Here is a 26,206-nt window from a genome sequence, read left to right on the forward strand (position 1 = left end):
TGTCTCTGAAGGGGGAGATGCACTTCCCTTTTCCCAGGACCTGCTCTTTCTGCTGTGGAGGGGGGCCAGGAAATAACGGATTCTCAATAGAAAGGTGATCCCCCGAACCGTCCTGCAAAAGTCATCGGCTGACGGCTGCTCACGGCTAAAAATGGAATTCCTGGAGCTCTACGTGACAGGGCTGAGCTGAGTGATCTAAGGTGAACCGGCGTGGAGCTGCCCAGGGCGAAAATGTCTCATATTCAGGGCAGAGAGGTCAGTGTGGTGTGGTGTGAGCTGGCCTCATAACCAGGAGGTTGCAGGTTTGGATCCAAGCTGGGGCAGTGCCATTGCACCCTTTAGCAAGGTCCTTAATGTAAATAGTTTCTGCAAATGAATAGGTTTGTATGCAAAATAACCTCTATAAATCGACACTGAGATGCACTTAATGTTGTCCTTACTAGTATAGCGCTCAGGAGTTATTATTCAAAATCAGAAGCTGGCAGCTACAAGTCAGCTGATGCACGCATTGGTGTTCTCATTCCCTCTATTGTCTGTCTCTATCATAGTGTTTCTGCTAGCCTGGACTGAGCTATGCCTCAGTGTTACTGAGGAAACACATACTTCAGGTATACCTCCAGGTGTTTCTCCTGCTTCACTTTCTGATTTGACATGGGGGGGGGGCGTGGCCGAGCAGAGCTAGGCATGTTGATTGCAACGTTATGGAATGACGGATTAGGATGTTTGTGTTCGCACTTGGCTTTCCACGGAGAAACATTGCGAGATGACACATGGCCCATCAGAGCTCTGGTTTGCCTTGGGAGAAAGAGGAGATTACAGTCCTCCTTAATATGTCCTTGGAGAGCTCAATCCAAAAGGAGTTAGATGGAGCCCTAAGAAATTATTTGGGTGTTACATTGTGAATGCTGAAAACCATTTCCACAGGGATGAAATGTTAAATTGCGGTAAATTGCAAAAAAGAAAACAAAACAAAAAAAAAAAAAAACAAGAAAAATCACAATGCTGCATCTACCATGTGGGGGAAGAGTGGGGGACAGTTTACTCCTGACCTTACTGGAATGGATTGAGCATTCCTGCAGAAATATAGTAATATATATTCCTGAATATAACCAATGAGAATGAGGCTTATGTGCACATAATGAAAACATGGGCAGCAATTTGGTGTAGTGGTAAGGACCCAGACTCATATCCCTGCTGGGCCACTGCCGTTGCACCCTTGGGCAAGGTAATTAGCCCAAAATGGCTAGAGAACTGCCTGCACTCTTGTTATGAAGTAAGCTTCTTTGTAGTGGTACTTAGTTTCTTTGCATTCATCTGACCTCTGTTTAGGAGTGTGAGCGTCGACAGTTAGCTTTGATGGAATTGACTCTGCTTTGCAGGAATTTCATGCAAATATCCTCATTCAGGGTTTTTCTGGGTTGACGCCAGTTCCAGCAAAGGAGAGGAGAGAAGAATAACATTTTGACTGAGAACTGGGAGTGTTCTCAGAACCGGATGGCCACAGGGGATAAACAGCCTCCTAATCCACTATTATAGACGGGGAAAGCCCCTCTAAGAGGAGAATCCCTGTGATGTCATAGGTTTATAATCTGATTCTACATTCTACAGTGCATACATCCCGTTCTAGAGCTCGGATGCTCTAATTCCCTGTGGCTAAATGAGCCATCAATGAGCCCACTCATTCTCTCCCGCTCTCTCATGAGGTTTGCCTGCAACAATTCGTTCACGTTAACTGTGACTGCCACATTGTGGGTCTGCGTCTGGGACCATGAGGTGTGTCTTTGTGCTAATCCATTAGCAACAGATTTGTAAACTAGCAGGGTAAACAGCAGGAGTAAAGGTACATGTTGACAGAAAGAGGGCAGTGTATAAAACACCATTAAATGTAATGGAACACAACTTTTTTTTTTCCAAATCTGAAAAAAAAAAAAAAAAAACAGCCCTTGGTGTAGACAAAATGTCTTTGACAATCCACCCCTTCTTTTTAATCAACACCCTCTCTTGTGTTCATCACTCTTCATCCCCCTTTCTCCTCCTCCTCACCGCTCTTACTCTAAGATGCCACTATGAGACAGGTCCCAGAGGCATGCTTAACTGTCACACGTCCTGAACATTGTCACATACTCCGCACATCAGACAGTTACATCATCAGTGCTGCACTACTGTGAGTTCCTGCTCCTCAGCTTGTTTACCTTTATCTTCAGTATTACTCGTTACATTCCTGAACAATGAACAGGACTTACAATGACACAGCAAATACAATAAACGCAACAGAGCAATAAAAATGAAACCCCTTCTACTACAAAATAAAACCCTAGCAGAGCTTCCTCATTTCTGTGCCAAGCACACACACACCATTGAAGATCTGTCATCAACTGTTGCTTCTGAAAGTGAGCTTAACCTTGTTTCAGTGTTTATGTGGCAAAGGCATATACGTGTGTGTTCAACTTGTATTGTGAGGTCACAGTGACAATGACAGTCTATTTTAGCACTTTCACAATTAACACAGTGTCACAGTGGCACTAATAAAAGGTTACATTAAAGGCATAGTTTCATTTTGTCGTAATATTAGGCTAGCTTTTTCTCTGCTACAAAAGGAGTAAAGAAACGTGAAGAACAAGCTGATGTAAAGCATTTCCTCTAAAGTTCATGTGAAATATGTCCCTTTAGCTGCAAACATGTTTCTAGAGAGCAGTGCAAAGCTCAGTCACTTAATGTTATGGGAGGGGCATCTTGCTCTGCAGTTGCCATAGGAAACCAGCACTTTCTCTGGTTGCCCTAGAGACAGCAAGTTCCCATACAGCGTGAGAGGCTGACTGTGCATGTGTGTGTGTTTGTTTGTGCACGTGCACGTATGTGTGTCTGTATGTGTGACAGTAACATCTCCATAATTACCACAAGATCACAACCATAAAACACACGTTATAATTCCAGCACATTAAGAGTGTACCATGCAAAACCACAGAAAGCTTCAATTCATGGTGTTACCCTATGCAAGAACAATTTTCTGCATCGAAGACAGCATTTTTCAGTACCTGCTGAAACTCATGCCTACGAACAGAAACAAAGTAAAACTTGTTGAAATGCATTGCTCAGATTTAAGGACAAAACACCACAGCAGTTAAGACCGAATTCAACCTTGCATCGATTGTTGCGTTTCACTCTCCCGAGGGACAGCGACAGAACAAAATAATTACAGGCTGTCGATTTCCATAAACTTATCAGCAAACAGCAAGAAGGGCTGTGATATAATCCTTTGCTTCAGACCGCATTGTTGAGGCTGTTACCACAGCGGCTGTGGAGGCGTGAAACGGGAAAACACAGATTTTGTTTGTGTGACTGAACAACTTGCGCTCTGGATCTGTGCTCGCAGCTTGGAGGCTGGCTCTGCAGTGATGCCTGTGTCCGACAGAACACAGCCAGCTCAGACTGGAAGCTATTGATTTTTTTTTTTAAAAATGGTTAGCCTGGCTCAAGTGACAGTAGTAAAGTATTTTACATGGTTAGTCAGGCGTGAGAGACGATCGTAAAACAGAGCTGCGTTGTGAAGGGGCGCGCGAGAAATGTCTTACTCACCTTGGCCACATAGGGTTCTCTGCTTGTTGCCTATAGTGCAATCAACAACACTTAAACATTTATACAGCTAGATATTTACTGAGGCCAATTACAGGTGAAGTACCTTACCCAAGGGAACAAAAGCAGTGTCCTAGCCAGGAATCAATCCAGCCACCTTTTTGTTACGAGCCCTGCTCCTTACCACTACACCACACTGTTGTCCACACTGCACTACCTTCATCCAAAATCTTTCCAATCAGGGACTGTAACCACAATGTTGCGGTGTCAAATCCTAAGCAGGGAACTATAGCTACATCCTTGTGCAGGGCCCTTTAAACAGGATTCATTCAGTAAATATTCAGTGGTCTAAACAGACAGAATGTACAGTGCAAGCCGTGCACTTATGCCCTGTATGATGGTGTCTGCTAGGCAAATAACATATATTAGGGGAGTTTCTTCAGGCACTTGCATTTGGTAATGTGATATAAGGTGCCCTGCCATTTTGCTGTCTCTATTTCCGTGTGCCCTGTCAGAGTGTCTGTTTGCTCTGGCACAGGGGAGGTACACTCCCACTTTTCCCATGATTCCGCTGGGTTTTTTGGCGGTTCTCCTTCACATGCTGTTGTTATGGAAGCTGCCGCAGGACTCCCTGGACTTTGATTGGTGGCTTGGACTCTCTGTGTTTTATAATAAAAACCACACAGAGGAGGTGGGCATAACTGCTAACTCCACAGTTCAGCTGTGTCAGAACAATGCAGCAATGTCAGGTCTCACTGTTCTAACAGACACATGGTCTGCTAACATATGAATGAGGCATGAATATTTATTGTCCATTTTCAATCACTTTTATTATTCATTGTTAAATATGCATTTTTTACTTCATGTGTATTGGCATATTCCTGAAATCCTAAACAGTTTGGATAACAACAGGCCTGAAGTTTATAAACCCCCCCATGAACAGGCAATATGTGTGAATAGGCTCTCTGAATAGTGAAGTCAGAAACATTTTGCGTTTATGTTGAAAATGACATTTCACACGCCACAGCCACATGCTGTAAAGAAAAACAGCATTTGCCTTTATTCAGCACCTCACGCATGGCGAACAGACACTGTCTTTCCACAAAACAGTGGTAAATGAAAAACAGCTGGCAAAGCAAATTATGATGTACCACACCCCATTCACTGTCTAAGAAAAAAAACCCTTTCAAGTCGTACCATGCACACATCCTCCAGTTTAACCCGGCTCACTGGATAAATAATTCAGCAGCTCCAGAAATAAAGACCGCTGGGATCACTGGAACCGAGCGGACGTTAAACCTGTGAGTGTGTGTGTGTGTGTGTGTGTTTACGTGTGGGTATATGGGGGGGGGGGGGGTGGGGGGGGCGGGGGGGTATTATGTATTTATCAGACCCCCAAAGATCCAATTAAATTTCCCACTGTCCGTCCCCCATACCAAAGGCGATAAAGCAATGCCATTACCTCCTGCACCTTTATCTCCGTTATGGACAGACTCTTTGTTACCACAACGGCAGGCTCAAACGGCCCAGATAAGCAGTCACAACCAGCCCTTCCAACCCTCTTACCAGCATGGCCCCCCTCCGTTCATTATGCCCTCTGCAAAAAGGACAATTCAATTTCGTTGATGTGTCCCCCCTGGTCCGTAACGTGTGCCCCTCCTGCTGATCCTCGTCTAGGAAACAGAACATTGGGTCACCCGCGGGCACCCCTACTGAGAGAACGAGGCACAGCTGAGGGTAGTGTATGTTTTTCCTCATCATGAGAAAGACACATAAGCTTTGATATTCCAGAGCTCAGTGGGGAAACACGGCAGGGCAGTGAATCAGGAAAAAAACTGGAAGACTCTTCACTGGCTTCTCACTGCAGCGATGGCTCTGTGTGTTACACGCCTATCGGTTTCATGCTCTCACAGTACTCACACTCACATAAAGCATACACACACACATACACATACTCGCACACAAGCACACTCTCACATACTCACACACACACGCACACGCACACACATTGAGACGCACATACACACACGTGTGCAGGTCAGTGACGAACACTGGTCATTGTGCAATTGAATTTAGTAGTCACTTCAACATCAGGCCTTTCAGTGGCAAAGAAACGCTGTGATCGACTACTCTATTCTTCTAATTAAAGACTGTCATTCAGAGGTGACATGTTCACGTTCACAACTTGTGCATGAGACCAGAGACAGTGCTGCGAATTGCTGCATCTCCTTTTCCTCGGGATAGCAGGGCTAACGAGCTCGGCGGCTCCCTGCCTGTTCGCACGGGGGGCTCGGGGTGATGCTCCAGCAGACGGAGAAACACGGTGTGATCCCTGTGGTTAGTGAAACGCATGCTGACATTGCTGCTCCACAGAGGTGCCCCCCCTCCCCCCTGGCATGAACATGTACTTCCTACTGGGAGCTGAAGCACTGCAATAAACAGGCCTGGACCACAACTTCCACAGAACCTTTACTCTCCTGTGGATCCAGCCCTCATGAGCTCCAACCAGGCCAGTTCTACAACTCCACCCGCCTTTGTCAGAGTGGGAATCTTTGGCCAATGGGAGCCCATACCAGCCACCGCAATCCAGACTGATTAATTAAAGCAGCTTAAAGTCAAGTTAAAGCAGCCATCAAGATGACCCGTATAACTGGGTGCAGAGAGAGAGAGAGAGAGAGAGAGAGAGAGAGAGAGAGAGAGATAGAGAGGGATATGAGGGCATTGAAAGATTGGCATTGGAAGGCAATTACAAGTCTGGCTGTTACACTTATAACGAGAGGAGAGAAAGCACTAGGTGTCACCCACGCAAGCATGTGGAGGCCATCTGTGACGGACACCTGTGTCTGCTGTTGGCACAAAGTGACTGCACCAATGTGTCTTGAAGTGTTGGGGGTTCAAAGGACCCAACATCCATGTCATGCTACGGCCCACACCCCTACACCCCCGCACCCCCAGCTCCCCTGCCACCATCGGGTGCTGCTCTGACACCCGCACACCCTTCCATCTTGTTTCTCAGACACTGTTTATGCTGAGAGCAGTGACAGCCTTCTACCAGTTAGCACCCAGCGAGTTGTTCACAGTGTGGCTTCAGGCACGCAGTGCAAACGAAACAAAGGTCTGGCAAGGCAGCGGATTATGCGTGGCTGTATTGCAGTCTTACAGCTGATCACTCAATACAGTGGAAAAAAAGGGGCTTTGTGTGAACCAGCAATAAGAAAAGAAAGACCCACATACTCAATTGCATAAAACACTTCCACATACTGCACATAAGAGGGAAAAAGGATCACACTTGGATTAAGGTGTAGCCCGAAGAGGTGGGTCTTCAGTCTGCAATGAAAGATGGCCAGTGTTTCAGCTGTTCTGACGGACACAGGAAGTTCATTCCACTGCATATGGGGCAAGACATGGACATGACCAGGATGTGTGGGGTGTATCCAAAATGGTCTTACTAAATGGGTTAAATGACTAGTATGCTAGGTTTTGTACCTGCGATGGTCATGTTAAGCCTCAATTCATTCAGTTATGCGTTTGCTGCATTGAACTCCACCATTGCAGTCATTTGCAGCGACGTGCCGTTGGTCTTCACACCACTGCGAACAGGGCGATTTAAAGCCTTTGACACCGTGCGCCGTGACGGGCGTTTGCTTTGCAAATAAGCACCGGCTGCGATTTGCATGTGGAACTTGCACTAGCAGCCTGGATGTGTAGGCCCATGTGGTCCTGATAGCACAGGGGAAGTCTTCTGCCCCTGGAGCTCAGCTACCCCCCCCCACCGCCTGACTCTACCACACCGAGGATAACGAGGAACGTGTCACCCGTAATTAACGTTCTGGTTCGGCTCGGGCAGAGCACAGCGGAAAGACGAGCCGGGAGGCCGGGAGGCCGGAAAGCTGTGTCGCCGCGAGGTTGAGGTGGCTCTGCGAGGCACAGGCAGATGGTACATCCGCATGGCTCGCTGGCCCAGGAAAGAGGAAGGTATCAAAGCCATGCAAATGGCTGCTGCTGTAACTCCTGTGAGGGGTTAAAGGCTCATCGAGGGGGAAAACATGGATCAGGAACAGGCTTCAGTGGTTCAACCTCCCCAGGGTCTCAAATGAAACACACCTGGACAAGGTGAAGCCATTCAGAGGCATTTGCCCTTTGAGATTACATGTGCTAATGGTGCAATTATGCAGGGCAGCTAACAAAGTACACATTTCTTATGTACCATGACATAATACATATGGATATTTACTAGAGCAATTCAGGAAGAATACTCTAATCAAAAGTACAAGATCCCTGCTGGGAATCAAACCTGTAGCCTTCTGGTTACAAGCCCTTATCCTCATCATAATGAGTACAGGGTTATGCTGGGACTTGGGTGGATCCCATATCCTATACAAAAATGTGTATATTAAGACATATATTTTAGAGAATATATTTTTAGTTGAATCAATATATTTAAAATATGTAAATTATTGCTGTTTTGCTGTACTGAAACATATTTCTGATTTGCATTAATGTAGCTCAATCGTATTTGCAATATATTCTTGGACTGAACAACAATATTTCTCAGTATTTTACAACATACTCCATTTCTGTATGGGAGTGCAGGGACAGGAGACCTGGCGGTGTGTATCTGTTGGCTGGGGATTGTAGCCGTGCGTCAGGGCTGAGTCTGCACATGTATGGAATGTGCTCTCTCTGTAAGGGAACCTGTTTCACTAACCCTGTGACCCCTACACTGCCCCATCCCATACAGCTCCACTCTCCCCCACCGGCCAGACCTCACACACAGCGCATGTGTTTGTGTGCATGAATGTGTGTATTTGTGAGTGTGTGTTTGTGTGAGTATGTATTGATGGCTGTGCATGAGCATATGTGTGTGAATGTATGAGCATGTATTCATGAGTGTCTGTGTGTATGTACGTGTGTGTGGTTGTGTGTGTCTACTATGCTTCATCTCTTCTTCTCAACCTTCCCACTCCTGCACATATCAGTTAGACCCATTCAGATACTGGGATATTCCCACAGAGGAGCATCTGGAGCATAACAGGAGGCAATTAGCGTAGTGCAGATGTGCAGAGGTGGAGACTCACAGTAATACTAATCACTCTGACAGCATTTTGAAGATACAGCTGTCTTTCCTCTTTGGACAAAAGGCGCGCTTAAGACTGGGTCAGACATCGTTAGCACCATGCCCAGACCATGAGAAGCTGTGACAAAAGCCTGACATGTCACTCCAGCTGTCCCGGGAATGACAGGCCAGGTGTCCTCACAGATCACAAACAGAATAGCAAATGGCTTTGGCCTCTCCATCTACGAGCAACTTTGTTCTGCAGTCATTAATTAGTTATCAGCTAAGCAACACAGGGCCAAGTTACAAGAAAGAGCCGAGGAAACATTATGCGGAATTTGCCTGGAATAGCGCCTTCCTCCTGTGAGTGAGGTATTGTGGGACACAGTGTTAGTTGAAAGTTGATGTCACATTGGTATCAATACTTTATCTGGCAGAGCACAAAAGTCTATCAAGAACATTTGATCTGTGAGAAACACAGCATAGTTTTACATTTAAGCTTCTTCTGCAGTGATATGACATTTACGTTTATTCATAATCCAGAAAATCTCGCAAAAACTGCATTCACTAGGTTTAGACAGCCATATAAGTACTGAATAATTAGTGCTATGTTTGTAATATAGCGCCATTGTGGGAATCACTGCCACACTAAGGGCTGTCATATGGCACACAATCGCATGCATTCTCAGGCAAATCAGTGCTGGGGTCCATCGCGCTGCACTCTAGCCTCTCGCTCCGCTGGAAGAATAAACGTGAGAACAGCCGGCAGGTCTGCACCCGGGGCGGGGTCGTGGGAAGGGACAGAGCGCTCGGCGCAATCCCTCAACGGCCGTCGCGTTTCCGCGTAAGGACACACCGGGGATGCTGGCGGCCGCCGCTGTCGGGCACCGCTGCTGCTGGGCTGCGCTGTCTGACCTTCACATGAAGCATGGGAATGTCTCCTCGAGAGCTTGGGCCAGTGTTTCCATGGCGACTGGAGGCCCTCTCTCTCGCTCTCTCTCTCTTTTTCTCGATCTGTCTCTGCTCGTGCTGGCCTGAGCCCCCAGTTTTAAACGGTGAGGGTTCTCTGTCCTGCTCCAACATCGCCTCCTGCTCTCCCTTTCTCTCTCTCTCTCCTCCCCCCTCACTCTCTCTCTCTCTCTCTGTCCCGCTGTCTATCTCTCTTTCTCTGTGTCCCTCTCTCTTTCTCTCTCTCCCTGGTTTTCAGGAAGGGCACAGGCATCCCCTCTCTGCAGGGGGTTAAGGATCGGGGCTGCTCCTCTCTCTCTCTCTCTCTCTCTCTCTCTCTCTCTTCGCAGCGGCCAGATCCAGCCGTAGGGAGGGCAGCAGCTGGTGTGCTGTTTCCAAGACCTCTCCCACCTGTTGAGCTCATCCAGCACTGACACTACAAGCCATCGGGACACCACCCCGTGTGACCTGCTAGCAGGGGGTGGAGGGAGGGAGGGAGGCAACAGGGGGTGGGGGAAGGGTTAAATGTGAAACCTGTTAGGGGTGTCAGTCGCAGGGTGGGGGTAGTGTCATGCACTCTGCCTTGCCCCCCTGAAGGCCGAGCCGTAGACTGCTCCTGACTCGATCCAGGCCACAGCAAATGAGAAACAAGCAGACAACGGTATGCAGACACTCGAACTGTCAGTGTGTCTGTTCTTTGCCCAGTACCTACATATTAATAATTACATTATTGTCATTTAGCAGTGAGTTAGTCAGTCAGTGAGAGCTACCACTGCATACGTATGTTACACAAGCATTACCACTTTGATCATGCATTAGTATGGCAAAATATCATTACAACCCCCCCCCCCCCCAAAAAAAAACCATGTAAAAGCAAGGTAATAAGGTCATTACATCCCCTGTTGCACAGAAAGGGTCATTCTTAATTTCACCCAATGGCGTTCCATGGCTTGCCTCTACCCTCTCATAATCGGCCCGTAAAACCGACTCGTTATTAGCCGTGGCTCCTGGGACCTGGGGACTCTGCCCGACTTTATGGTGTGTTTCAACACGCACGATAAACTCTCTTTACTCCTGAAATGGCCATGCTGTTCCCGATGGCTTAATGAGCCTGCGTGCTGAAGCAGGCCTGCCTTTGAGGAGGCCAAAGGTTCCGGAATGAGGGCGAGTTCCACGCGGCATGGGGTTCCACAAGTCAAGCCCGGCCAGAGAGGCTAATGACACAGCCAAAAAAAAGCAAATTTCTCAGCTGCTTTTAAAATGCTTGTTCAGGCAAAGCTTAGAACATTTGATTCATACGACAAACACAGAATTCCTGAATTCTGTGTTTCCAATTCCAATTCAATATAATATAAGAGGCTGTACTGTTTCAATAAACACTGGTAAGAAGAGGAAAGCTTAGGTTACAAAATCATCTTGAGTTTGTGTAAGTAAGAATTATTTAGGGAGTGGCCATAATGTCACCACAAACGTAAAGTTACATTCCCTTAGTGGTAATATCACACACCATCATATCAAGAAAGTATTTGTATACTATGCTAACTGATGCAATCAAAATGTACAAAGTGTAGCTTTCCCTTAACTGACAATGCTACATTTTAACCACCCTACCCCCCCTCCCCCCAAAAAAAAATTATTTTACACATTTCAGTGGTGTCCATGTTGCACATACAATTTTACATGTGTGTGTAAGTGTGGCAAGCGCAGTACACAAATACACTCTCTTACAATAAGTTTACCTATATTCATTATGTATGATATGAACATCGATGTTCACAGTCAAACAGCTGGGCTTAATTTGGATGAGTCATATTTGCATAAAATCATCGTGTCTCCAATCATGAGCGATGATTTTGCATACATTATTTACTTAATTGACACATTTGTCTAGACTATGCACACAGCTTGATATTTAGTGAAGGTATTTCAGGTTGGGTAACATTGCCCACGGGTATAATTGCTGTGCCCCAGCTTGGAATCAAGCCTGCAACCTTCCTATCACAGGTTCAGCTCCTTACTAAAACAAGCCGTCAACACAGGTAAGAGGGATGGAAACTGAGAGGAAAAAATAACGTGCTAGAACAACTTACACGCGGATCCGTTCGGAAGAGGTGGCATTTTTAACATTTTACAGGTACAAGCACAGTCACGCAGCGAGTGTTTCTGGAGCTGTGAAGTAGCGCCAAGCAGACCCGGGCTGTCAATCAGAGGACTATTACGCTGTGATGCTCTGAGTCTGCAGTCAGTTCCAGAGGCAATGTCCTCCACCTCATTTACTGGGGGCTGATGACAGCCTTGTGTTGGATTTATAGGTCAATCCCTTGCAGTTCACCTGCACTCTATGTAAGATAAGTCTTTTAACCGATATTCATCGATCTATCTGCGTTTTCACTGATTTTTTGAGATGGCAGCTCAACAGGCTGTGATTACTCGATGCATACTTAAAACATGACTAGTCCAAAAAGGAGTTTATTCATGACATGATCAACACGAAGCATGTATCATTGGACCTTGCTGCCCTTAATCTCAAGATTTAACAAGATGTAAAGTTATAGAGATGTTCTAAATGCTACTGAAAAAAATGAGAGAGGGTGAGAGGGCCAGAGAAAGGGAGAGGTTTTAATGTTTCAATCTGATCACCACTCCAGAGATCGCAACCAGTGCTGGCTGGCAGATGGCGAAACAATGATGATTCAGTGAAACTCAAATCTTTACTGGTAACGGCCTACCATTAAAAAATAAAAATGCTTTGTAAGAAGGCACTGCTGGTAGGACCTCACTGAATCACCGAATCTCCGGATAATCTGGCTCCTGTTAGAACAGACCAAACAAACAAATCGGCAGAAGGCTTTTTCAGGGATTCTGCAAAGCCGGCTGTGATCAGCGCTTAATAACTTCCTGTTTCCTGGGAACAACAAACAGGGCCAGCCTTTCAGCTCGCCATATCTTTTCCTTGAGCACTTAAATTACCAAGGTGGCTCCACTAATTCCCTTATTGTGGCGGAAAAGAAAGAGCTTGGTTCTGCACCAGAGGAAGGCGCACATTTAGACATTTCAACACTCCAGAAAAATACACACAGGAGCGACTCAGGGGATGGCTTTAGAGAGTAATTAGCCTTACTCGTTATCTGTGAGTCAATACTTTTAATGTGACGAAAACGTTGTGTTTTTGTTTCCGTCTGCGCTGAAACACCCAATCAGTCATTTCATGATGGTTTAGATTAGGGAGCTCACCATGTGAGCGGGCTTTAAGACCAAGTTTTCCTTGAGTCCGAAACCGAAAAAGGGGATACCAGTGAATACATCCACCTTATCGGTGCTGGCTAGATTAAACATCGCTACCATTCTCCTCACGTCAATGCCTTGTGCTCTCCCTAAAAAAAAAAAAAGCAAGGAACATTTGTCATTGTTGTCTGGGCCGGATGAATTGGGCTTTATCGATCTGTCTGAAGGGGGAACAAGAACCGGGGGCCGTGGAGATAAGCTCTAGCTATAGAAAAAGGAAGCCAACGTGAGATAAAAAGAGAGAGAGAAAGAGAGAGATAGAAAGAGGTACACAACTAGTATAGTGACACTAGCATAATCAGAGAGAGATAGAGGGAGACACAAGGAGACTCTAGTATAGTCACAGAGAGATTAACGAGTTTGCAAGTCATTCATGAAAAGTGGAAACACAGGTATAGCATACTGGAATCACCTGGAAAATGTCTTAATAATAAAAAGGGAGAGAAAGAAAGAGAATAAAAGAGAGGGCAAAGGAGAGGAGGACTGGAAACAGAGAGAGGAGGACAGAAAGCAGAGAGAGGAGGAGGACTGAAAGCAGAGAGAGGAGGAGGACTAAAAGCAGAGAGGAGGAGGACTGAAAGCAGGGAGAGGAGGAGGACTGAAAGCAGGGAGAGGAGGAGGACTGAAAGCAGGGAGAGGAGGAGGACTGAAAGCAGAATGGGAGCACCACCTGGCCTCTGCAGCCGGGAGCGGCGTCCTTGGCTCCTGCTCACGCTTCCTGGACGTAACCCTTTAATCCCCCCCCCCAGCAAATCAGGACCCAGCAGCAGAGAACTGTCTGCCCAGGGGGGTGGCGGAGGGGAGAGCAGAGATCGATAAACTCAATCATTCCCACTCCATCCCTTATCCCCCGCCTGCAGATCGGTCTTAATCTGCCAGACACAGCATGTGCCTGAGGCTGCTGGCCTCTAACGCCGCTGGCTAATGGAAGCTGGGGCCTCCGGCGCAGGCCAGAGCCCCTGGTCACATTCACATCACCGCAGCCCGACCAGTTTAGAAGGACGGACATCAAAAAGAGCCACTCTGAGGATAAACTTTCATTGAACGTGCTGCTTCGTGCTGAGAGAATGACAGACACCCTTTGTGTTATGATGTGAATTGATCTCTCAGTGACTAAAGACAAATGAAAAAAGAAACGGGGTAAGTACTAGCCGGAAATGCAGAGATCTTTATCAAATATTTGCATTGACATAAATATCAACCATCCTGCTTTGTTTGAAAGGAGGTAGTAGTCTTTTTTTTAAACATGAGATTAAATGCTGGGTTAGGACACTTATCCCCGAAATTTCATATAATAATAATAGTAATAACCAATAATAACAATCATAATCATCATCATCATTATTATCATCATTCCAATTGTAATTCCATGTATGGACTTTACTACAGGAGGGGGGTGAGATGGTGAAAGGCCCTTCCTCTCCAACTCTAATGCAAACCCCCCCCCCCCCGCTTGATACATGGGAGTTGTTATTCACTCAAATACTCCCCACACATCAGCGACACACAGGTAGCTTTGCCTGCAGAACACCTTTGTTTGTGTTATGTTACCAATCTAAGCAGGAAAGAGTGCGCTGTTTGGATATGAAAGTCAGGTTTCTGTATGCCGGTATAGATTTTTCCTTTAGGCAAATCAGCATGCGGAATGCAAATTTCAGGCGCGGACACATGCCATGTTGTACACTTATTCAGACCTCAGGTGGAGAGGAGGACAGTGGCTAAATACCTGAACAGCAACAGCAGTTCTATCCTGGCAGCTCTTACCCATCTGGCAAAATCTAAGCTGGACTCTCACCCTTTCTAAGAAACAGGTCACAGCAATTGAACACGGGGGGATAGTTTTCTGACGCTAGTACTGCATTGGATATCCGCAAGACTGTGTGCAATGACCATTACTTCACCTTTCTGTACAGCAGGAGAACTACCTACAACAGCAATATCAGCTGGGAACCAAACTTAGACCCTTTATTGTCAAAATTAGCCCCTTTTCCCCGTGATTTCACCTGACCTTGGAACAGCCAACATTACCTCAGGATGACACATAAAACAGCACCGAATTGAGCTTGCCATGACCTTCCATCAGCAAAACACAGAAACTCTGTAGCACATTGTACACATTTCCCACAAATGGTTTGAGCACTGGATTATATTTTTAAATGGTAGATTGAAACGTAAATTTCATACTAATAAATTATACAGTCCAGGATTTTTACTGAATTTTGAAAATATAAAACTAATTTCCCCCTAAGGGACAGTAGATTATTTGATCCTATTCTGTTTTAATAGAATCTGTTCCATTTTCACAGGTGGATATTTAAATGATGATGACGAACAAGATGGCAGTAATAACATAAAAAGAACAAAACCTTTCCTGTTCTCAACTTTGATTTTGTATTCTCCCTACTGAGTTTGTAATTTATCAGTTGTCAGTATCAGATTGGCCAAACCGTGACACAAAAATACCGCAAGAACTTTGGCAGCTTCTCGACATCTGCAGCTGGAGTCACGGATCCACGGGTTCCATGTTCCGAAAGCTATTCTCAAACACTCGCTGATAAAATGGCAGGAACGCCTCCGTTAGGAGGAGACAGCTGCTGGAGGAACTGCATTCACAGGCAGAAAGACGCGGCCAATGTGCCGTGCGTCTCACATCTGAATCAACGCCCATCTGGGAGCTGTAAATAAGAGGGCGATATCGACGGCCAGGAAAACTCCCTCGCGTTTATTTGTCTCTTCCACACTGGTAGACAACTTCAACTGCTGTCTCCCAGATTCAGCATTTTAACACAGCCTCCTTTCTCCGACAGATCCCACATCAGTTCATTTCATCCATTCAGCTGCAGTCATTCAGCCACAGTCACTCACAGTACACTCGTTTTTTTTTAACTGTTACACGTGTGAGAGGTAAGGTGAATTTGTTACTATGATTGGCGAGGCACAGGTTGCGACATGGATCCTTTTTACGGATGGCCCCATTTTATTATTTTTGATAGACTGGAATTGGGACTCTGTGTACCCAAGGATTTTTCCAAAGTCAATATTAGCTGGGGGAATTGCTCTACAAAAAAAAAAAAAAAAAAACAGAGGGAAAAATTACTGACAGAAGCTTGCGCTGTTTTCCAGAGCATTGTGCTCTACACTGCCTGTATGTTAGATAAATATACATGAGCACAGAGACAAAAGAATACACTCCCACTATGTTGATGATGCGCTCAGTCCCCAGATGATTTAAACTAAACGGAATGTCAATTGCTCAAGGAGATTCATTACCCTGCCCTTAGCGGGACTTCATGAAGAACTACAGTCAATTAAACAATCATTACATTCCCCTTAGCGAGACCTGAGTGAGAACTACAGTCGATTAACTATTTTTTTTTTTTGCTCACAATAAAATGGAGCTTACGTGATAAACACCCTGAACTGAGTTCAGCTGAGAGTTCCACATGGGGTGGGGGAATTTCATTTTCATTTGGAACAGACTGCCTCATCTCTCTTTCCTTCCCTCAGTAAAATGCAAAACATGCCTGATATCTTCATGAAACTGGGCGTGCTAAACTCAAGTTTCTGCCTGCGGTATCCTCCTGCCTGGTGCACTATGGGAGGGGAGGGGTGCTGGGGGATGGGGCTTTAAAATCAAAGCCTTCCGCACAGCTGCTCTGATCACAGGTGTTACGCCCCCCCCCCCCACTTTAACTACCGGTTTTACAGCTAGTTAGAAGTTATTTAGACTGACATGGTATGTGTGTGTGTGTGTGTGTGTGTGTGTGTGTGTGTGTGTGTATGTATGTGTGCGTGTGTGTGTGTGTGTGTGTGTGTGTGTGTGTGTGTATGTATGTGTGTGTGTGTATGTGTGTGTGTGTGTGTATGTGTGTGTGTGTGTGTATGTATGTGTGTATGTATGTGTGTGTGTGTATGTGTATGTATGTGTGTGTGTGCGTGTGTGTGTGTGTGTGTGTGTGTGGGTGGGGGGGGGTGCTACACACCTGTGGAATTCCTCACCAATGCTGACCTACTATTGAAGCCTGCTGCCTGTGGGTTGTCAATGCTGACTGTAAAATGGCAGCCTCATACTGTACACTCAGTCACCCCATTGCTGGTCCATCTCAATATTCAGCAGCATGCTTTTACACATGACCAGCACGAGGGGAGGAGAACACATGGCGATTCATTCCAGGCCCTCGTTTTCTGCCGGTTTCGGTAGCTACCGTTGACACAGGTCTATGGTGTGTCTTCTCCGCCCCCTCCACTTTGTGGGGTCAAAGGTCAAGTCCTGTCTGACGTTATGACGATGCAGATGATTCACTGGAATCCATCTGTCTGAATGGGTCAGGTATGAAAATGTAGCCAAACGTTGCAGTGCGTTTTGCCCCAGATAATGTAGAGCAGCTCTACAGCATGTTCCCAAGTCCCTGCTCCTTCCTGACCTCCCATACAATGCAGTGAAGGGGGGTGGGTGCAGGCACTGCTCAGAACTATGTCAAATAGAGTAAAGAGGCTGCGGGTGGGTTGTTGGTGGGGGGGGGGGGGGGGGGTCTTCATGGGTGTTGTACATCACAAGGACCATGATCCCCCCAATCAAACATTCAGTTCTCATTCTGGATCAGTCTTTTCCCTAGTATAACAGCATGCACATTCCCTATGCCTCACAAAAATACTTTTTAAGACTGATTTGATTATAAAAGCATCACATCACACAACACATGTACACATGTGACTCACATGGTGATGTCTGTCAAGCCCTGGGAAAAAGAGGTGTGCAAATGACGCGGATGACAGCTTTAAAGAAGAAGACAGAGGCAAAGCTAGACAAGTAGACAGAGCGGAGGGAGGGTGGCTATAGCACAAGTTTATGTCCTATAATGCTTTGGCAAAGCTGGATTACTCCTGACATGCTAATAAATCCAGTTTGAATCCCCTGAATCCTCTGTCACGGAGACACAGACAGATAGAGAGAGACATAGATTGTCATAGGTAATACAGCAGTCTATGGAGGTTCTGTTTCTGGCGTTGCAGGGGAGTTTATGCGCTCCTAGGAAAGTCATGATGTCACAATAGCGAGTGATTCCATCTTCCTCTTTTCACATCGCCTCCCCTGTCCCCTACTGTGCTCCAGAGCTCGCAGGGAGGGCTCCCACTGGCTGCTGCTTGGAGAGTGTTGCTGAGAATAACCGCCACCCAGGGGAGGGTGCCCCTTCACACCGTTACCACAGCAACCCCTCGCATGCAACACCGAGACCATGTGATCATCAGCAGTTTGGATACGAGCAATAAAGGGGGCGGGGGGGGGTGGCCCGACAGCCAAACCAGTGTGTTTCTCCTTATTCTGATCGGTTCCTAGTTGCGTTCCATTTGCTCATCTTGAGGCAAAAAAAGAAAGCCGCGCCTGACCTTTCTCTGAAAATTGTGTCTCAATCACGACCGGCAAACTCATAGATCTGAAATCTATCAAACCGTGAAATAAGGTCTCTGTCTCAAAAACAAGTGAAAAATTCAGTGCAAAATGAACAAATGTTACGGGCCTTAGGAAAGGGGTCTTTTATATCTCCACTGCTCTGAAGAAGAGCACCTCGGCATCTGGACCAAGCTCAGGTAGTGTAATCATAACAGAATCAGAAAATAACAAAGCTTAATGACCAGAACAGGACAGTCTAGGCTAGACAGAAAAGTCTAGGCTCCTGATGTAGCTTACAGTCAAGAGTGCACCTAGCATGGTCATGAACAATCCCAGCATCTCTGCTTCCAATGCAAGTCCCAGTTAGCAATTCCATGGACTAGTAACTCCGTGTGGAAAAAAAAAATTCGACTTACATCCTCTTGTTCCACTGGCAGATCAAAGCTATTAGCTGCACCACATTATTCACCGAAAGGGATAGGGATTGGGGGGGGGGGGCAGGAAAACACTACGACGCAACCAATGGAGAGGAGGGGAGAGAAGGCGGTGCCCTACCGTGGCAGGTGAAGCACTTGACATGGAAGTGGACGCTCTGCACGCGGACCACCTCGCCCTTGCACACCTCTCTGCAGCGGAAGCAGTGGATGGGGGCGGAGCCTCGGCTGCTGCCGGCGGAGCCCTGAGGGTAGGGTACTGCTGGAGATAAGGAAACAGACAGAGTTAGCGTGTGTGTGTGTGTGTGTGTGTGTTAGTTAGGTTCAGAGTTAGTTTCAGACAGAGTTGCCCCCTCCAGGTCATGCACTGGTACTACGTGAGCTTGTGCTCTGTAGCAGCAGTAACAGGAGAGGCAGCCAGTTTGAATTGCATCACTGAAATGTCTGGCATATCAAAGAAGGCATGTGTTTCCTTCGTCTCTTGCACGTGTCACACTCACACGAACACGTGACACACAGTGTCAGATCTGACATCCCTCCACAAAGTAGTAAATCATATCAGTCAGAAAATCAATCAATCAGCCAACTTTTTAACCATGCAAATAATTATTTACTCCGTGAGTAAATGCTGGTCATCCATTCGGTCAGCCAAATAAGAAAGAAAAATTACAGAATGTTCTTTTGAAAAAGTTTCATTTTTACATATCCATCTTTGCAAAATGAGTCCCAAAGAGCCTCCAGTCTGCAGTTACAGCAGAGAGTCAGAAGCACAGACAGCTCTTTGAAAACAGTCTTCAGCATCTGCTCCAGGCTGGGTAAAGACATGAAATACAGAAGCACTGCACAGCACAACTGAACATGACCCCTAGCATATCACAGTTCTTTAAAATCCAGTGCAGCAGAGTGTACAGTGGTTGAAATTGCCATACATTTCAAGAGGACTTCTGCAGAATCAGGGAGTTGGGGGTTGGGGTGGAGGGGGAGGGGGAACAGTTCTGTGTGGTACTGCCTCTCAGTTTTGGAGCAACATGATGCTATCCACTGATTCTGCAAGCCATAAATCGTTTATCATAACTCCAGGACACACAAAATCACTGACTGTTTCTGTCAATCTGCCTGGCTATTTCTTTTCCACTTATCACTCAATTGTTTGTAGTGACATGCACAGCGCAATAAATCCCCCATTGGAAGCTTCTGTCTAGCTTGTATTTCCTCCTCAGTTCCCACATCTTTGGTAGCTTATCTGTCTTATTCTACTGTTACAAACACATATCAACAGCTTACAGAGTAAAGCTGTTCTTTGCTGGAACATTATGCTATTGAATGGATATTTGCCATTGGCTGTTGGCAGTCCTTAACTGGTGGTGAAACCCAACACTGAGCACTACATTTCAAGACTGCTGGATATCCATTCACAGCTCGTTACACCATGTACGGCGTTAAGCCACAGGAGCAACCCCTGCACGCAGGGTGGAAATTTCACAGAGGATCGCGGCCACAAACCTACGGCAAAGTCTCAAGGGCGATTAAAAGAGAAACATGGCTGAAATCGTTACGCGTTGAGCTGTGTGTTTTACTTCAGTCCAAGCAGGCGTGCCGGGACTCAAACCTCACTGCCGCTGACTGACAAGCCAGCGATACACCCCCCCCCCCCAATCCCCACCTCCCCCCAGTGAGAGACAAGCTGACACATGTCACTCTGGGAAGCGCCAGGAGGTCTGACAGCAGCAGGGAGACAGAATCAAGGAAATCAGAGATGGGGGTGGGGGGGGGCACATGGAGGGGCTGCTGAGGTTTGGAGATGGTGCCTTGACAGGCAGCATAACCTATACTTTTCCTTACATCACCTCTCACCCCCGAGGAAATGCAAACTTGAGACAACACTTAAGATCCGCTCCCCAGATGAAGCGGGGGGGGGGGGGGTGGGGGGGGGTGCCCTGACACGTCCTGTTTAAGCTGTCTTCCCAGTCCTGATAATGGGCAGATTACCACCACAACCACAATTACAGATTATTTAGCCTGCACCGCTGCTGCTATTGCCAGCCCCATACTGCTCCAGCATCCACTGCCTGGTCTATGCCACAGGGAGGCGGTGAGGTGCATCATGGGAGGGAAATCAAAAGGAGGGTGGAGAGGTGCATCATGGGAGGGAAATCAAAAGGAGGGTGGAGAGGTGCATCATGGGAGGGAAATCAAAAGGGGGGAGAGATGTAGTTCACACAAGCCTGGCTGAGGCACTGGATGCTTTGGCTCATATGCAGTCTAACTGCCTCAATCTAATCAATCCAGCACTGTGTCCTTAACTCTGAGTGACACAGTCAAGCAAAGCATTACTTCCTTTTCGATTTCGATTCCTTCAAAACGCTCCAAGTGCAGTAGCCACTGAGATTAATAAATTGAGTCTAATATGGAGTCTAATAATAAATTAAAAGCACAATAACACTTAACACAATTAAATTTGTTACCAGAAGTGTTGGACAAACTCTATTGTTGTCAGACTGAATTCGAGCCTAGGTGAAGGCAGCCAATGGGCTTGCAGGGAAAACTTTTGTATATCCTCTTCACACAGCTAGAGACCAATTATTTAGTTTAAGATAAAAACACAAAAACTTGTTTGGGCAGAGTCAACGAAGTCATTAAAATCATTAAAAAAAAACTCACAAAAAACTTAACTACAGCCATCCAAAACATTTCTTTCTTAAAAAAAGTAGAACAGAGAAAGCAATCCTACCTTCAGTCAAAATTTCTGCCAAGAACCTCAACAAGGGAGCACTCATTTTTCAGAGATAATGATTCAGTTTCAGGTAATAATTGGATCCTTCCTGCTTTGAGCGTGCTTGCGCCGCACGGCTCAAGGTGTGTTACAGGTAGACGCCTTTGAAATTGCTGTCCTCTTCAGAGACACGTTCCTCCTGCATTGCCTTTCTGTCTCTTTACCTGCGTAATGAAGCCGCGCTCGCTGCAGCCGATCACATGGCATTAGGGTTAAATCCAGTCTGCACATTCTCACAGACTCAGAACCAAGACCAATTAAGGAAACTGGGGGAGGGATTATGATAATGAGAGCATCAGTGGGAAGAAAATTAAGGGTGAGGAATCATGCTTGGGGGGGGGTTGGTGTTAGAAGATTGAGTGGACGAGCCACCACTTCCCATTCACATTTAAAATTTGAATGCAGGACGACTAGGTGCTCTCCATGATGATGGCATCTACACTACCACTGCAGAGAATTATTACAACAGGCCTACTTCACTGAGCATTCTCAGTCCTCTCCGCACTCAGCCCCAGAGCTCATGCTGTCAGACATAGCCTAGCAGACATTTTAAACTTCACTCAACCCCGTCTAAGGAAGGAGGCACTTAGACATACTTAAGTAATAATACTAATAATCATCATCATTGTCATCATCATTTCATGCAGCTTAATTGTTTCTTTTGTAAATATCTGTAGTGAAATTCCGAAGAGGAAAGGTCACATTTTTTTGTCACACGTTCCTTGTTTTGAAGGAGGATTAAAGCATTGCACAATGGCAGCCATTGGTGGAGAGAAGAGATCTTAAAGTTAAAGGACCACAATAGGGATAAAAAACCATAAGTGTTATGCAGTAATGGTACCGTTAACACAATGCGACAGGAAGAATTTACAGTAGCTGTCTGGCTGCAATGTCCTGGTGTGAAAGGCCTTGTGGTTCCCCCTGCAGTGGACACAGTAGTTCCCCCTGCAGGGGAGCAAATGTACTACAAATGTACTCCTTCCGCCCCGGCTCTTCTGGCTGCGGGTACAGGGCCCGCGGGTCAGCTCGAAGGCTCAGAGGAGGCCAGGCTGAGAGCTTTGTTATTGGTTTCTTTGATGTGTGTGGGCAGGAGGATGTGCAGATGAGCTCCAGGGAGCCCTGGTAGCTGGTCTGTATACTGACTAATGTATCTCCACCAGCTCACTCTCAGGCCAGCAAACACTCTCTCTGATGGATGTTAGGTTAATAAGAACATGATCGCCCTCCTGGCCCCAACAGACAGGCAAATACACACACACGTACTCAGTCACTCACATGTTTGTGTGCTTGTGTGTAAGTGCATGTGTGTGTGTCTATACTGTCTGTCACTCACACACAAAGATACAGACACACACGCACACTCACACACACACAAGAATGCAGACACTCAGACGTTCACACACACACACACACACACACACACAGACCCATTAGCATTACAGCAGTCCAGGCATTGTGGCGACTGAGGCTAATTTCGAAGATGATTCTGGGAAAGCATCCCACTTCCCTCAGCCTGAGTGAGATTTTGGGACCCAATAAACACAAAGACGCCTTTCTGTGTGGTTCTGAGAGGATGCACTCAGAGGACGTCCCTAAGCAGCCATCAGCCAGTACATGCTGCCAACCCAGCCAATTCAACCTCATAGCCTCTCATAGCAATCTCCAGCCCGTCTGTTTCCTGAAAAGCAAGCATGCCTTCTGTTTGTTTTGGTTTTTTTTTTTTGGCTGGAAATGGCATAGCTGGCACAGTCTTAATTTTAAGAGGTAGTGACAGTTGGCTGAGGGATAATCTAATTATGCAATGTAATCCAATTATGATTAAATGGGATGACGGGACACCACGGCGCTCCTGTGATTCACGGGATATCACACAGAATATACCAGCACGCACCGGGTCTGCCTGGGAACCTGCAGTTCTTTCCACCTGACATCAAGCTTCCTGCATGCTTGATCATAATACACACTGAGTCCACATTCCAGCCCTAAACCTATATCTCGCCCAGCATCTGAAAGACTCTGCATATAGCTGGAACAAAAATCCACTAAGGTGCTTATGCATTCTACTGTAACAGATAATCACCAGCTCAGACTAGCGAGAATGGTTCCAATGTATAGAATTTGTACTTGCTACTGTACCTCTCCCACAGGGATCAAAGCCAATACACACATTTCACATCATGAGTGTGTCGCTGGGTCCCTGTGCCATTGAGCTCCAGGACCACAGGGTCCCTGGAAGCTGTTGTGTTGGTGGCCCAGATTATGTCGCCCGTTTGGGGGAAGGGGGCGGGTCAGGGAAGGGTAATCCTGTTTGACCCACTGTGAGTAAGGCTGAGTGGTCAGCTCCCCACTCAGCTCACAACCATGCAATTCAGCGCATCTTCTCCAGTTGACCAGATAATCTTACATTAGAAACAGAATAAAAATGAGTTTCTCTAGGCTCAATATTTGTGTCAGTGCTTCCCCAAAGATGTGCAGATTCATTGATCTCTACAGCAGGTGGATCAGCTGTTTCAGTAGGCTGAGTCAAGAGGATTAGCCAACCGCATTACTTAAATATCTGTGAATACAAGCAGCATTTTTACAACATCAATCCAACCAAGACCAAACCATTTATCCATCAAATGGACAGGATGCCTTTGATTTACCAAACAGATTCTGTTGGCCAGCATCAGACTAAACACTGTATATATGTGATGTTAACAAATTTAAAATGGCAGCTTTTTCTTTGCTCGTAATTTCTTGGCATGTGAAACCTTACAATCCATCCATTTGTATCCATCCCCAGTTTGTATCCAAACTCACAACGTGGTGATCAGTAAATACAATCTTTAATAACTTGAATACTACCAGGAGTCATTCCTCAGCCCCTCCCAGATACTTTTATTTTTATTGATATAAATGATTGAAATACCATACACATTTGGTTGTCAAATATACATACAAGCTCTACACAGCTGTGGTTGTTGTACACAAATAATCATATTGCCAAAAAAGTAAATGAAATGCAATATAATGAAAGCTATCAATGTGCAAAAATAGGAGGTGCAGCAACTGATAATCTAAATGAAGAGCTCCATTCTGATGCTCAGCAGTTATTACTGGATGGTATATGCTGCCCGGAGTAAAATAAGAACCATAGACATGGAAGTATGCTGCTAATTTTACTGTGGTAATAGACTAGGAGACGTCTCCAGAGAGGATGCAGGAAGACCGGAGCCACGCTGACCAGCTGTGGGTCAGGCCTGACAACATGTGTGGTGGCAACCAAGCTCCAAACTGAGATAATATAGGGTAAATGTAACTGTTTCTCATGTAGGTGTTTCTCATTACACAATAGGAAAGCAGGTAAGGTTTCTCACTTTAGTCAAGGACATTCTTTGCACACTTATCTCAGTTAATCACATGGTTGTCGCTACATTTATGCAATTCTGACTGAGTGGGGCAGGGCAGACAGACACAGTTACTAATTAGGGATGGAGAGACTGGAGCGGACAGGACTGGCTCAGACCCTAGGAGGGGACCTGATGGAAACCCAAACCCCGTGGAGAGAATCCCCTGCAGGACAGACGGCCACACCCAATTAGAAGGCTCACACAGTTCTGTTTCATGCCATTTGGGTTTCCCAAGGCAAAGGCGTGGTCGCTGCTAAACGTGTTGAAGCAATTAAGGCGGATCAACAAAAGCTATCAGGAATGAAACTTGTGGAAGTGCAAAAGTTTGAGCACCTGCTTACAATGTGCTGGCATTGAGCCATGCTGAACATTGACGATTTGCGGAAAGCTTCATAAGACACTATATTCCTACACACAAGTGGAGGTTCATTAGCTGGAAACAGGAGACTAAAATTATGTGTTTAAACCTGTCCTGAGCCTGTTTTTACTTGTTTTGTTTGGGATCAATAAATACCAATTCAAGAAAGAATCACCCACCAGAGACTGATTTCTGATATCTTCAGTTCATGTGGTGGCTAAAACCACATACTCTTAGATGGGGCACCTCCTGATACTTCATAACGGCACTTGTTGATGTGGTCCCCCAGTCAGGGCTGATGAGAACCCACACAGATTCTGTTGTTGTTGCTTATGCTTTGAAGTCTGGCACACTCCTTAGATTCCCAAAGCATTCCTGCCGGTGACAGATTTGCACTCTGCTAACAGAAAAACCTGACTTTCCTGTCAGGCTGTTTCCTCAAGAATAAAGAACGGTAAACATACACTCCAAATAAGCACATAGCCAGTGGAATCGGGCCTCAAAATATGCCAGTAATTATTCAGTTGTTTTTTTTTTTTTTCCACAGCGTTCAAGCCAAGGTTACTGCTGTGTGAAAAATGAACAGGTAAATATATGTGGCCTGTGAGGAAGCAGTCATAACCTCCTTATACAAATTTATGCAGACTACTGTTTGTGCCTTGAGCACAAACCTGTACCAAGTAAAATACATTCATAGTGCCTTGGGAAAAGGATACATAGAGATTATGACTGTTTTATGACAATTGACCAAAGGTTATTAACCATATAGTGATAAGCACTGCAAGACTAATTACCAAACATTACATTTCGTATATCCGACAAGTCATTATCAGACATAAGAACATAAGAACATATGATGACGAGAACAGGCCATTCGGCCCAACTAAGCTCGCCATTTCTTAATTAAAGAGTATCCAAAACTGCATCAAGTCTAGACTTGAACACAGCAAGGGTCTCTGCCTCAACTACATGACCTGGCAACCTATTCCATGTAC

At 45.9% G+C, this 26,206-nt stretch overlaps 1 protein-coding gene across 3 annotated transcripts in view; it reads right to left on the reverse strand.

Annotated features, from left to right (window-relative positions):
- LOC118774805 (actin-binding LIM protein 3-like) overlaps positions 1–26,206 on the reverse strand; it is an 84,450-nt gene that overhangs the window by 44,315 nt on the left and 13,929 nt on the right. For 2 of the 3 annotated variants that reach the window (XM_036524324.1, XM_036524320.1), the window contains exon 2: positions 18,810–18,950. In XM_036524324.1, coding sequence (XP_036380217.1) covers positions 18,810–18,950 — 141 coding nt within the window. The remainder of the gene's footprint in view (positions 1–18,809; positions 18,951–26,206) is intronic. The other variant, XM_036524323.1, reaches the window with a different exon arrangement.

Source organism: Megalops cyprinoides, chromosome 3, assembly GCF_013368585.1.
Source record: "Megalops cyprinoides isolate fMegCyp1 chromosome 3, fMegCyp1.pri, whole genome shotgun sequence".
Classification (NCBI taxonomy): domain Eukaryota; kingdom Metazoa; phylum Chordata; class Actinopteri; order Elopiformes; family Megalopidae; genus Megalops; species Megalops cyprinoides.